General features: G+C 46.9%; 1 protein-coding gene across 1 annotated transcript in view; it reads left to right on the forward strand.

Moving 5' to 3' along the window:
• NID2 (nidogen 2) overlaps window positions 1–14,783 on the forward strand; it is a 71,701-nt gene that overhangs the window by 19,850 nt on the left and 37,068 nt on the right. Inside the window, exon 7 of the mRNA XM_077761226.1 lies at window positions 3,203–3,954. Within this exon, the coding sequence (XP_077617352.1) occupies window positions 3,203–3,954 (752 nt within the window). The remainder of the gene's footprint in view (window positions 1–3,202; window positions 3,955–14,783) is intronic.

Consider the following 14,783-nt stretch of genomic DNA (forward strand, 5'->3'; position numbering starts at 1 on the left):
CTTAAGTATTAAATCACAAGGGGCGCCTGGGTGGCTCAGTTGGTTAAGTGTCTGACTTTGGCTCAGGTCACGATCTCATAGCTCGTGGGTTCAAGCCCCACGACAGGGCTCTGTGCTGACAGAGCCTGGAGCCTGGAGCCTGTTTCAGATTCTGTGTCTCCCTCTGTCTCTGACCCTCCCCTACTCATGCTGTCTCTCTCTTTCTCTCTCAGAAATAAATAAAACATTTAAAAAAATAAAGTAAATCACAAACATCATGTTAATACTAAATACTAAGTACTTCAGCATGCCTCTCTAAAGAATAAAGTTATTTTCCTAGTCAGTGGAATCTGTGTCTTCCTCAACTTGTCTTATAATTGTGAGCTTAAAGGTAATGAGTTATCTAATTCATAGTGTATTTGGCATAGTGTATTTGGCATAACTCCTCTTCTGCAAATTTAAATGGGAGTGCACACATTTGTGTTTTTTGAAATTATACTTTTCTGTCTCCTTAAAGACAGTAATTGCTAAGTACTAATCGTGTGCACGGCTGTATGCTAGGCATTCTATATGGTGTTCTTACTTAATCCTCCTAACAGTCCAGGGAGGAAGGCACTGTCATTTCACTTTGTAGCCTTGTTTTCCTTTCTAGAAAAAAAATTAAATTTTCTCTCTCTCTGAGCTTTCCAAATGACGTCTGATTTTAGGATAAACTCAAATGGGTTACTTTCCCATCACTCACAACAACAAAAACCAGGATAGTGATTTGTATTTCATTAGAAGGTTATTTTATTTAGCTGTTTTTGCCATAATTTGTATTTTCCTAGTCTTTGAAGCTTTTATAGTTTTTCTAACTTCAAGAAGAAATTTCACAGCTGCAACACCTCTGATGCAATAGTAAACTGAGTATCCTCAGATCTCAGGATTTTCTCTTCTTACTAAAGTGTTCCTTATTTGCTTGCCAGAAAAACACAAGCATTGAATCTTAGAACGTACCAAGCATACATAGCACGCTGCATGAGAGATCACAGTTTTGCTTTCTCTCCTCCTCTTTCCCTAAAGTAACTATCACAGCAGCAGCAGAAATAACCACCACCACCCACACACACCCACACACAGGATAGAAAGAGGGAGAGGGAAGGTGGAGAGGGGAAGAGGGAGAAAGAGGCAAGGGATGGACAGGTAAGGAAGGAAGGAGACATTATTAGAATTGTACTGGAATTATTATTGCTATGGAAATCCATGTGAACATGATGAGTTCCTATCCAAATGAGCAAGGGTCTCTTGTTCTTATGACGATTTGATTAACTTATTATTCTCTTAATTAACTCTTATGCCTCATTGACCCTCATAATTTCTTCGATAAGAGGGAGGACTTTGAGGTTGGTATTTCGCACATACACCAGAGGAGTACAGAAACCTGTGCATTCAAGCTAGCCAGACCCTTGTTTGTTCAAGTTTTTGTTGTTGTTTGTTTGTTTTTTTTACAAATCTTTTATGTAGTTCTCTTTAGAATGTATCATTGACTAAAATAATGGGTCCTTGGGACATTTAGAAAACTGAATGGGGTCCATGTTCTTTTCTAGTAAAGAAAACACGTGACCTCTCTGGTCCAGGTGTTTTTGAACACCTCTCACCTATAACTATAACCTATGGCATTTTTATTAAACTATTTTCTTTTTTCCCTTAAGTTTATTTATTTATTTTGAGAGAGAGAGTACATGTGCACATGCAGGGAAGGGACAGGAGGAGAGGGAGAGGGAATCCCAAGCAGGCTCTGCACTGTTAGTGTTGAGCCTGACGTGGGACTTGATCCCACTAACCATGAGTGAGATCATGACCTGAGATGAAATTGAGAGTTACATGCTTAATGGACTGAGCCACCCAGGTGCCCCAGAAACTACTTTCTTATATTTCCCTTAACTTTGTTCTGCATTTGCTCAACATTTTTTACACTTGGGCATTTATATTTCTTTGAGTTTTCTTACATTGACTCACAATTCTATGTGAATTAGTTTATTGATTAATCCATGTGATTAAACAGTAAAATGTCTGTAATATTCTGAAGACCAGTGATCATTCACATGCTGATTGACTCCAGTATATTGGTTTTTCTGACATAATGTAGATATTTAGAGTATGTGCTTTGGTGTTAGTGGTGAATTCATGTCCAAGTTTTGCCAGTTATTAGTTGTATGACCTTAAGATTGGTTAGCCTCTCTAAACTATTTTCACCTCTGTAAAATTGGACATAACAACAGCCCCTACCTTGTAGATTGTACTGAAGAACATTAAGCACTTGGTACATCGCTAACTCTCTAAAGTATGTTGTAGTCATTGTTGTTTTAAATGTTTGGCAAAATGGGGCGTCTGGGTGGCTTAGTCGGTTAAGCGTCCAACTTTCGCTTAGGTCAGGATCTCGCGGTTTGTGGGTTTGAGCCCCACGTCGGGCTCTGTGCTGACTGCTAGCTCAGAGCCTGGAGCCTGTTTCAGTCTGTGACTCCCTCTCTCTCTGACCCTCCCCTGCTCACGCTGTCTCTCTCTCTCTCCTAGAAATAAATAAAAAAACATTAAAAAAAAAATAAATGTTTGGCAAAGATGTATAAGCATACATTTTCCTAAGTGTGTTAAAAGTAGAGGAAGTATAAAATATTCCTGCATTCTCTATTTGTTTTCAGATAGCCAGATTTTAGATAAAAATATAAATTTTAGAGGTTTCTTTTTTAAAATGTTTATTTATTTATTTTTGAGAGAGAATGGGGAAGGGGCAGAGAGAGAGAGAGAATCTCAAGCAGGTTCTGTACTGTCAGCGCAGAGCCTGATATGGGGCTCAAACTCCCAAACTGAGAGAGATCATGCCCTGAGCTGACATCAGGAGTTGGAGGCCAAACTGACTGAGCCACCCAGGGGCCCCTTAGAGAAGGTTTCTAATTTGATGGTCCAGCATTCTGAAAGCTAATCTTGAGTAAAAGGCAGTTTACATCAAAATTCCAGTATAATCCTTTTAGTTATAACATAAGCCTGGTTTTATTTGGTTTTATACACTGGTGAAAACTATGAATCTGATCTTAACAGTGCTTAGGTTTTAAAATAAATTGCTCTAATATGGAACCAATTTGACAATAAATTATATTTAAAAAAAATAAAATAAATTGCTCACCTTTGTAGGGTTGTGGGTGAATGAATGGACCCTTTGGTCATGCACCGTTTCCTTTTTATTTAGACAAAGCAACCTGGGGGCCCCTGGAGTGTGGGCTTTTCATATCGGCAGCAGCAGCACCCCGCAACTGGACAATATCAGGCCAGCAACAGTTGGAGGAGACCTCGCCAAAGGCCACTCCTCAGCCCCTCCGGAGCATTCCTCCAGCCTCCCTGCAGTCCTGGAAAGTGACTACACTGAGGACAATTTGGATTATTATGATGAGAATGAGGGGGGTGTCGAATACCCACCGAGTGAACCAGAGGAAGCACTGAATGGCCACAGCAGTGTTGATGTTTCCTTCCAATCGAAAGCTGAGTCAAGACCCTTAGGGGGTGGAATGTCTCCGCCAAATTCTGATCTGGCCTCCCCTTCACCGCATCTGGCCACTAGTAATTTGCCATTCTACCCAGAAACAGAATCTGCCACCTTGAACCCTCAACCCAAAGAGGCAAGACCTCCATGGGGGATGGACACCCGAGATATAAATGGCCACGTTGAGTCATCTGAACAGCCAGGGACCAGAGGCCCGGCTCCATCAGAGATAGAAGGAGAGTCACTGGATCCTTCCCAGGGAACCCTGCCTCCGTACCCTGAAAACAAAAGCATCAACCCCTCCACACTTGGAGGGGCACCACCGTCAGGAGTGGACGTTCCTCCAGCCCGCCCCGAGGGAAAGGTGGTTCTACACTATCCCTCGCCAGCTCACAGTATTCCACTGGGTCAAGGGAGGCAAGTGTTAGGAGTGGAAGACGTCATCACTTCCAACACTGAAGGTAAGTGCATGAGAAAACTGAGCACGGAGACTTCATTTTTAAAATGCTGGTTTTGCACAGAGTTGTGATTTTTCCCTCCAGGGAGTTGGTGAAATGTTCAGCAAAATGAAGGTTGGAACTGACTTTTAAACCTACGTTTCAGGAGATGGAGTATCTTTCCTCTGCCAAATAAATCTTGGCAGGCAAAGTCTGTTGGAATCTCTTGACCATTAATAATGCTTTTTGGTTTTTTTTAAAGTGGGCCTCATGAAGCAAGTGGGGAAGAACTAGGTTGTTCGTGTCGGTTATGCTGTCAAGTGTAATGAAGTATTTCAGTTTGAAAGTTCAGCAGAAGTGGGGCACCTGGGTGGCTCAGTCAGTCGGTTAAGCGTCCGACTTCTGCTCAGGTCATGATCTTGGAGTACGTGAGTTCGGGCCCCGTGTTGGGTTCTGTGCTGACAGCTCAGAGCCTGAAACCTGTTTCAGATTCTGTGTCTCCCTCTCTCTCTGTCCCTCCTCCACTCATGATCTGTCTCTCTCTCTCTCTCTCTCAAAAATAAACAAATTTTAAAAAAAATGTTCAGCAAAGGTAAAACGTTCTGAGTCTTCGTATACGCTATAGTGATGGAGGGGTGAAGGCTTTAGTTTTAAGTGGCTGGTTGTGCTGCCTCAGACACACATTCTAGGTTCTTGCTCTGTTCTGGGACAATGCTTGTGCTCCCCTTAGTTAGAGACGCACTGCTGGTGTGTGGGAGGGGAGACGCACGGGGAAAGAAGGCTGCTAACCACCTGTGCCCTGTCATTTCTGGTTCGTGGCGGTGCAGCTGTGGTATTCACCCCCCTGGAATCTTGTCCTCATGTCATGACTCACCGACTAGGGTGAGGGGGCCAGCAAAGAAATGCCAAGAGGAGGCAGTGGTTAATTAATACAGACTTGGAGCCATGTCGCCTTCTCTTCCAACTCAAGTCTGGTCACATCAGCTCTTTCTTGCCAGTCAGGGATGGAAACACATGAGTGGGAAACTGAGCACAAATTCATTCCACTTGTTCCAGGGATTGCTCATCTGACCTCTAATAGGAGGCGAGAGGCCAGAGGTGAAAGCACTCTTGAGGACCTCTGCCCCCCACCCCTCCTTTTCTGTTTCCCCTTCCTTTTGTAGTAAAAACATGTTGACCTAGCAGAGGGCCTTCTGGGTTTTTCTGCTGTGGTAGCCATCTTGAAGCACAAGCTGGAAAAAGTGCTTATTTTAGGAGGATAGAAACTATTTTGTGATGAAAGTGGCATTGTGTAATGATTAGAGGGAGAACTCTGGTGTCAGACTTAGGTTCAAATCCTCGCTGCCTCGCTTGCACACTCACTTGCTGAGTGACCTGAGGCAACTCATGAAACCCTCAAACTTCTGATTTCTCCTCAGTTTGCTGAGGGGACCATCTGAGATAACAAAGTTCTCAGTGTCTGCACGGCTTGATCCTTAATAAATGGTGGCTGCTTTTACTAATTATGGGAGATTTAAGGCAGTGGGAATGAGGTGGCTGGAGGTTAGACAAGGGGCTTGTTAAATCACTGTGCCTTAATTTGTGCCTAAGGGCCACTTTTCTGTCAAATCGAAGATGTGAATTTTATTGGGAGCCTTTTCAGTGAAAATTACACATATCTAAAGAAAATTTAAAGCCAACTACCAAAGATTTTTAGTAAAGGGAATTTGGGGGTAAAGATGCAATCCTAAAATGATCTTTTCACTTGATTTCCTGCACTGGGAAGAGGTTGGGATATTAAAAAGCACATCTGTGGAGTGATTGATTAAAGGGTTAAGAAGAAAGGGGCTGCACAGCCTGCTTTGAGCTGTGAAAGGTTGAGCTCGCTGGAGTGAGGGGAGGAGGCTTAAGGAATATAGAGAACAGAGGCGGCAGCCATAACCCTCCTAGAGCATGAACTGTGGTATTTAGCAGCTGCTGGAGGGCATCTACTCCTGACGTCCTAGAAACGGCAAAATGCATATGAAAAAGCTGGTTAGTACACTGAGAGGTTATTAAAAAAATACCTAACTAGGAATTTTTGAACCGTGAAGAAAAAAAAATCAGCAACCGCATATTAGCACAGAGGGAAGACTTTAAAACTTGAGAGCAGAGAGGGAAACTTGGTGAGTTTGTGTTTTCACCTCAGGCTTTAGGAAGACTGTGTGGATTGTAGAACCATGCAGTTATTACATACTTTTTTTTTTTTTTTTCCCAAATGAAACACTGGCGCCCCAGGGGTCCATCCAGCAGAAGTGGACTTCCTCTGTGATAGCTGCTGGAGGGGGGCAGCAGCGACTCACACGGAACATTGCCTACAAGTGGCCAGTGGAGAGCTACCTGCCTGGCTGTTTCTCCCAATGGAGTGAGGGAGGAGGATTTGGGTGTTGGGTGACTTGTGCTCGATTCTCAGCTCTGCCCTGTGGCTTGGAGTAAGACATATACTCTGACCTTCTTTTTCCTCAGCTATAAAATGGAGAAAATGTAAACCGTGTGAAGTAGCTGTGAGGATTAGAATTGAGTAGGGCAAGCACCATGCCCAAAGCACTTTAATCTCCCCTTTAAACTTACAAGTCGTGTTGCCAAACCAAAATACTAAGATTTAAAGAACCCCCAAATATCTCTCCCTCTCTTTTCAAACTTTTTTTTCCCTTAGGGGCTCTTTGTATAGACTTTTCTTCTTGTTGAGAAATCTAGAGTCTTTTTCAGGGGTGCCTGGGTGGCTCAGTCAGTTAAACATCCGACTTCGGCTCAGGTCATGATCTCATCGTTCGTGGGTTCAAGCCCCACGTTGGGCTCTGTGCTGACAGCTAGCTCAGAGCCTGGAGCCTGCTTTAGATTCTGTATTTCCCTCTCTCTCTGACCCTAACCTGCTCACACTGTCTCTCTGTCTCTCTCAGAAATAAATAGAACATTAAAAAAAATTTTTTTTAGAGTCTTTTCAGAACATGTGTACATCACTCAAGAATGTCCCAACCACACTCTATTTTTAAAAATTTATTTATTTTGAGAGAGGGGAAGGGAGGGGCAGAAAGAGGAAAGAAAGGATCCCAAGCAGGCTCCGCACTATCAGCACAGAGCCTGACACAGGCCTCCAACTCATGAACCCTGAGATCGTGACCTGAGGCAAAATTAAGTTGGACGCTTAACCGACGGACTCACCCAGGGGCCCCCATATCACACTCTAGTTCTGGCCTTAAGTGTATTATTTGCTTTGTTCTGTTTTCATAGACCACAGAGCCAGCAATAAAATGGAAATGCAAGCACCTTCTATCTAAGGTGCCTTATTTGTCCAGGGAGCTCCAGGAGCTTGTTGGCCGAGCAGAAAGTTACCCGAGCACCTGCCACGGGCCCTGCTCTGACCCAGACACTAGTGGAAGTGGCATTTATCACATACACCCTGGGACTCTAAGTGGGAAATACTTTAGTTTGTGCTGTGACAATCAGCCTTCAGAACTGCGCTGTGTGCTTGGAGATGCTGCTATTCTTCCCATTTTATGGAGGAAGAAGCTGAAGCCTGGAAATACTGAGTGACTTGTCTGAGTAAGAGACAAGGAGGCCATGGGAAGGATTGGCACACACTGTAAGGTGACACAGCAGAGGGCGGACCCGCGCATCCCCGCAGTCTGGGAAGTCTTTGTGAAGGACGAGGGCCTTGAGCCAGACCATGGCGTCAGAGTCTGAGCTGAGAGAGGGAAACAGGGGAAATGGTCTGGACAGAGAACTGACAAGTGAAAATGGAGAGGGAGAGCGTGGAGGGGGTGGGGGAGAGAGGTAAGGACTACAGCTGACTAGGACCAGGACTGGCTGTGTGGTGGGTGGCGGGCATGATGGCCTGCAGAGCTCGCAGATACTCCTGAACCCGGTGGGGTGGTGCTGTGAGCGCCGTCATCTAACCTCAGCCTGCATGATGAAACCTCAGCTGTTCCCGCTCACCGTGGGGTCCTGGTGTTCCCACTTAGACAGCAGTCGAGCCGGGAAAGCCCAGGGTGCCACAGGGATTTCCCTGTGGCTTCTGGTCCAACCCTCCTTCCGGCTTGGGGAAAGGCTGCAGGAATGTGTTACTCGTGAGCTTCCACCCTGGGATGAATTAGAGCCGGCTCTACCTCCCACTCCTGCCCTTCCAGATGAGAAGGTGTCTCTCCTGGGGACACGTCCAGGTTGCTGAGGGTCTGTGAACACAAAGGCTTCCCTTCCCTGTGGACACACCTGCATGGGAGCGCCTGCTGGTGTCATGACAGCAGATGTAAACCACTGCTCATACCACCCCCCAACTCCTAGTAACTATCTACCCAGCCAGCATCACTGTACACTACACACACACACACACACACACACACACACACCCCAGAAGAAAACAAACTGAAAATTGGAGGGAAAAGTATACCACTGGTTTTTTTTTAAAATTTTTTAATGTTTATTTTTGAGAGAGCGACAGAGCATGAGTGGGGGAGGGGCAGAGACAGAGGGAGACACAGAATCGAAAGCAGGCTCCAGGCTCTGAACTGTCAGCACAGAGCCTGACATGGGGCTCGAACTCACAAGCTGCGAGATCATGACCTGAGCCAAAGTCAGACGCTCATCTGACTGAGCCACTCAGGCGCCACTATACCCGTTTTTCATTACAAAGTTGGATGTGGTATTTCATACTAGTCAATCATTCTACAAGGCAGGGAAACTTAGGAAGATCTTTCCTGCAGTGAAAATGTGGGTCCTTTTCCTGAGCAGTAAAAGCTGTTGAAAGTAAAAAGCCACTCCAGCTGCCAAGGTCAGCTCCATGTGAAAGCCCTCATCTGCTCTGTGTTCCTATACTGCCCAGAGCCAGGCTGCCTTCCATGTTCCTCAATGGCTGGGCCAGAGCCTTTAGGGAAGGAGGGAGGTCCCAAAGCTGAAATTCGGTACATATGTATTGCTGGCAGAATGAAGACTGAAGGGCAGATCAAATCTAGGGCAGAGAAGTTTTCCTTTTTTTTTTTTTTTTTAAGTAGGCTTCATGCCTAGCATGGAGCCTAGCGTGGGGCCTAGTGTGAGGCTTGAACTCTCCACCCTGAGATCAAGACCTGAGCTGAAATCAAGAGTCTGTTGCTTAACCAACGGAGTCACCCAGGCACCCTTATTTTCAATTTTCTTTTTTATTTAGAGAAGTTTTCCATTTTTGTGAAGAACTCCCAATGAAGACGAATCTCAGGAAATTTGAAAGGTGCCTTCTCTTATGTATCCCCACCCCATTTTTCTTTCTGTGAAGGATATGAGAAGAGTGAAAAAGCATTAAAGCAGAAAATGAAATGAGATGGGAAAGTCCTCATGTTAACAAACCTTTGTAAACTGAGCACATTCAAATCTGGCCGGCCTCTGCCCTCCTGCTGTGCCCGGGCACAAGCCAGCCGACTTGTCTCTAGCATTTTGACTCCCTGTGACAGGTGCACCCAGGCAGAGAGTGGGTCTCGGGAGGGTCTGGAAGACAGCCTGTGGATACATTCAGGAGAGAAGAAACCATGGAAGAAAAATGATTTCTCCAAGTGTGGGCTTTAGTCCCTTAGCATCTGATTCACCTGGGGCCCTTGTTTAAAATGCCGATTTCCACACCCCTCCTCCACCTTCTGAACCAGAATCTTCATTTTTAAACTAGGTCCCCTGGTGTAATGGAAAGGGCATGGGATTTAGAGCCAGAAGATCATATCACCTCCATGGGCCTCAGTTTCTCATCTATAAAATGGAAGTAATACCTCTTCACCAGAATAGGAAAAAGTAGATGAAAATACATTCAAAACTCTGATGTAAAGAGGCATATAAATGATCACTGAAGAAGAAAATCGTCACTTGTTTTGGGATACGCTCATGGCACACTCATCCAGCTCGGATTCAGACATTGATTCTATACCTTCAAGTGGCTCAGCATCTTTGGATGTACCTGCAGTTCCCATAGAAATTTGAGAAGGCACGTTGGCCAGAAGTCTGGCTTTTCTTGCCTTGGATCGATAGCTGCATGTGGGATCCTATTTCTGGGTCCAGTTCTGCCTCTTCATCAGGGAGGGGATTGAGCCTCTGGGCTGGTGGCTCTGGGCCCAAGCCGGCAGTAAGCGCTGAGTCCTGCTGCTCCGCTGGCCAAGAATGAATGTGAGGGCATTGCCTGAAACCCCGCCACCCTCAGTGGCTGCTAACTCTCAGATGAAATTCATTAACTCCCTTTAAGGAGCATCCTCAAGCTCAGAAATGGAAAATCTACAAATGGCCTGAAGGTCATCATCAGTGGACACAGGAACCCCCTGGGGAGTGGCTCAGGTGCAGGCGCCTGGGACGCACCCCTAGAGTCTGACTTGGTAGGCCTAAGGTGCGCCCTGGAAATGAGCATGTTGAAGAGGCACCCCAGATGATTGTGATGCAGTGGTTCCCCATGGTCCATGGAGGAAATGCAGCTCTCCCGAGTGGCGGAGTGGTGCCCTCCCAGAGTATAAGTCCTGTCGGAGGGGGCAAGAGCGTCCCTGATGCCTCCCCACCATTGCTGGTACGGTTCCCTCACAAACCTGCTCTTCCAGTCTCCCTGTCTCAGGCGATGGCAGCTCACCCAGATGTGAACGTCACCGTGGGCTTCTCTCTGTCTTCTGTCTTAACTCTCACCTTCTCCCCCTTTCTGCACTCCATCCAACCCATCAGCAAACCCTGTTGACCCCATCGCCAAAATATTCTCTCCACCAGATCTTCCAGCTGCCAGGGTACACACCCACTCATTGGCTCGTTCCTGAAGTATCGTAGGTCAGATCTCGTCACTCTTCGGCTCAAGATGCCCTGTGGCTCCCCTTCTCTCAGATTAAAGCCCAGCTCCTTCCTGTGACCTACAGGGCCCTGTGACAACTGGCCAATATCTCCCCAGCCTTCTGTCACCACCCCTGTTCCTCTCACGTGCCCCTAACTCCAGACCTCTGCCCGGAGGTCACCTTCTCCCAAGGTCCTCCTTGATCCTGTGCCCATCATCAATGGGCGCAGGAACCCCCTGGGAAGTGGCCTAGGTCCTGGGGAGTGGCCTAGAGCCAAGTCTCCGCTCCTACTCCCAGCCCTCTCCACCTTCCCTGACTTAAGATTCTGCACAGCTCTTAACAACAACCTCTGTACTAAATAAGTTACCTGTTTGTTCAGTGCTGCCTAGGAGTATGTAAGCTGCAGGACAGCATATTAGTCGGTTGTCGCCCTGATTCCTAGGTCAGAGTCAGACAGTGCTCATAGTGAGTGCTCGCTCACATTACTTGTTGAATTAATAAATGAAAAGTGCAACAGGCATTTACCTACGTTTTGCCTGACAAGCCGATACTGTATTAAGTGTGCATATCTGCGTGCACACCTGTGTGAAGGCACGCACACTGAGGAATCCTAAGGGGAGCCTGTGTTTCCCTCTGTCAGGAGCGAACTCCACTTCTTTCCCTTGTAGCTGTCACGGGGCAGGAAGGCTGAGCTTGTATTTGTAGCTCGATAAGCTCCATCATGAGAATGCAGTATTCTACAACAAAACCTGCTTACAAATCTGCCTGAGCCAGTTTACTAATAACCAATAACCTGTTCTAATTATAGTTTGTCTCATAATGGCCTTTCATGGGACCCTACCCATTACTTATTTTAGAAAAATGCAGTCTGGGGGGCGCCCGAGAGGCTCAATGGGTTAAGCATTTGACTCTTAATATCTGCTAGGGTCTTGGCTCCTCCCACTCCCACTCTCAAATAAGCTTAAAAAAAAGAAAAACAAAAATGCAGTCAGTATGCCTGTCAGCTTAAACTTTTGTACTGTTGCCTTTGTAAGTGCTGAGCAGCTGTTTTACCCCTATGAAAGCCGTGCCTGCACCTTGCTTTTCAGTTAAATAAACCTCAACTCTCCCAATCTGCATTCCTCCTGCATCCCATCTCTCCGTGCGTGATGCCCCGCTCTTGCAATGGGGGTTGGGTGCAAGAACAAGTCTTCACGAGAGAAACAGGGAATACAATACAGGGACTACAGACCCACTGTTTCTTTAATCCAGGAGAACAATGTTTAGGGGTTGGTCTTATTTTTACTGGACTTAACCGGAATATGGCTACCCTTTAGAGCTGTGTCCCATCGCTTTTGTACCTTGGTCCTCAGAGGTACGTTCAGGAAAAAATGTGATTGCTGGCAACGGAGGTGTGAGAAGGGGTGTCGCCCTGATTTTAGAGAGCATTTCTGTGGTTTGCACAGAGCCACGGCCAAGGTTGAGTTCTAGAGGTTGGGGTCCTCCTGCCATTCCCCCCCACCCCATGTCCCTCCCACCTTGTTCTGGAGGAGAGTCCAGATGGCAGCTCTGCGCTGAGAACTTGCCAGTGTGCCAGCTCCCCCAGGAACTCCTTCTTCACACTTAGCTGTTCCCTTCGGAGCTGGACGAACCCAGGCTGACAAGTTACTTTTTACTCAAACTGGGTCCCAGCTTCTTAAATCAGTGGTAGACAACGATACAGTTTTCTTCACAGCAGGCTCTATACTACCCATTCTGGATTGTTTTTGGGGTGGGGGGAGTTTGGAAGTGGTTGTGAGTTCTGTGTCCCTTTCCTATTTAAAAAAAAAAACAAACTTCAGGATTATGGCTAAATTTCTACTTTATCAAACTAGAATTTCTCAGCTGTGTCGTCAAGGCCTAATACCAAGTCTTGAGTCCCTGACTTCATTCTCATGCTGTTCCCAGAGGTTTCACTTGCGTCCAGATTACCTGCCCCGCCAGCCCCTCAGCCTGCTGCTTTCTCAAGAATCTGTCAGCAGCAGCCAAGTGCTGCCCCGGAAGTTAATGCTCCTGCTGCTCCTCCCTCCTCTTAACCTGTGCTCTTCCCCACAACACACCGCGACCGCTGCCTGGGTCCCCTCAGCTCTCTTCTACCATCAGGCTTGATTTATTTATTTATTATTATTATTTTTTAATATTTTTATTTATTCTAGGAGAGAGACAGCGTGAGCAGGGGAGGGTCAGAGAGAGAGGGAGACACAGACTCCGAAATAGGCCCCAGGCTCTGAGCTGGCAGCCAGCACAGAGCCCGACGCGGGGCTCGAGCCCACTAACCGCGAGATCATGACCTAAGCGAAAGTCGGACGCTTAACCGACTAAGCCACCCAGGCGCCCCCATCAGGCTTGATTTATAAAGTGCGCCTCAAATCTTACTTGCTGAAGCCAGTGCTGATCACCCCCCAGCATCTGATCAGACCCTTAAGCCAGCTCTCGTGGCCCGTGTACTTGGCTTCCACTGGAGTGCAGCTGGAGCCAGACCTCCTGGGTTCAAATCCAGTTGCCTGTAGTGACTTCAGGAAATTCACTTTAATCTGCTTCAGCTTGTTTATCTGCAGAACAGAGATAAAAACAGTCCCTGCTCTTGTGCATACTGAAGGCGTTAACAAAGTACATAGAGTGCTATGTGGGGTAGAGGAAGTGCTACTTAAATGGTAACTTTGTTGTCTTTTTACCTGCTGATACAAGTCTCTGTCTGGCTGTGTTTACTTACCTGGGGTACAGCTCCCCTCCTTTGGTTTCCTTGTTTGCTGTTCTTCCTGGAGTCCTGTGTACATGTTAATCTTTCCATTTCTTCCTTACCCTCCGGTTTCCTCCACAGACCTAGGTCCGGAGCCCAGGTCCGGAGGAGTAGGGCGTCTGTCTCCCTCTGGAGCTGGCACCCCACAGCAGCAGCAGAGCCCAGCGCTAGAGTTCTGTGCTGTCCCTGCTTGTCCCCGCACTCCCCGAATCTCCACCCAACCCCCCCCATTCTCCCCGCCCCCGGGATGTGAAGGCCAGGTGTGAACGGCCACTTTGCCTCCTGGTGGCCACGCTCTGGCTTAACGTCATCCCTGGTGTCTGAAGAGAGCCCTCTCTTCTCCATTAGCGCCACCGCACCCTCACCCCACTCTTTCGGCCATTTCCTTTATGGAAATAGCATCTGCTCAATTCCTTTGTATCCTGGTAGTACAGATGCCCCCCCCCATGGTTTTTTTTTTAATGTTTATTTATTTATTTTGAGGGGGGAGTGGGGGGAGGGACCTAGAGGGAGAGAGAGAGAATCCCAAACAGTCTCTGCACTACCAATGCAGAGCCCAACACGTGGCTCGAACTCACAAGCCATGAGATCATGATCTGAGCCGAAACAAAGAGTGGGACGCTTAACCGACTGAGCCAACAGGTGCCCCTGATGGCCCTTTTTTTTTTTTAATGGGCAGAATAAGTGGGAGATGGAAGGAACCCCTACTGGGCCACTGTGGTTTCGTAGAAGAGCTGTAATTGTGGCCCCTCTCTCCTACTGCAAAGCAATCTGGCTTGTGCCATACCCACCACCAGACACTCTGCAAAGGCACAGGGTATTTTTAAAAAAAAAATTTAATGTCTTATTTATTTCTGAGAGAAAGACAGCATGAGCAGGGGAGGGGCAGAGAGAGAGGGAGACACAGAATCTGAAGCAGGCTCCAGGCACTGAGCTGTCAGCACAGAGCCCAACTGAGCCACCCAGGCGCCCCAGACACAGGGCATTTAACAGCTGAACCCCTCTTCCCCTCCCCCTCCTTTTCCGTACATTCTCCGTAGGGGTGTGTGTGTCCTTTAAGGCCCTTCTCTATCAGAAGGTAAACCTCCCTCTCTGGGCAGATGAGACAGGCTACAGGCTATTCTCTTTAGGTACAGGATCGCCTAGTGCTTGGACCTAAGACCACATTTGTTATTTCTCTTTTCAGTCTTCCTCTCCAGGTCCTTACTCTCAGGTTGAGTCACATAAAATTGCTGCTATTTGACCATTGTAAACCCACAAAATGGCAGCTTGGTACAGCCGGGCCTCTCGCGTACTTGCTGGTTGGTTTGGTGCTCCTGCAC

The sequence above is a fragment of the Crocuta crocuta genome, unplaced genomic scaffold (assembly GCF_008692635.1).
Source record: "Crocuta crocuta isolate KB4526 unplaced genomic scaffold, BGI_CrCroc_1.0 scaffold163, whole genome shotgun sequence".
Classification (NCBI taxonomy): Eukaryota; Metazoa; Chordata; class Mammalia; order Carnivora; family Hyaenidae; genus Crocuta; species Crocuta crocuta.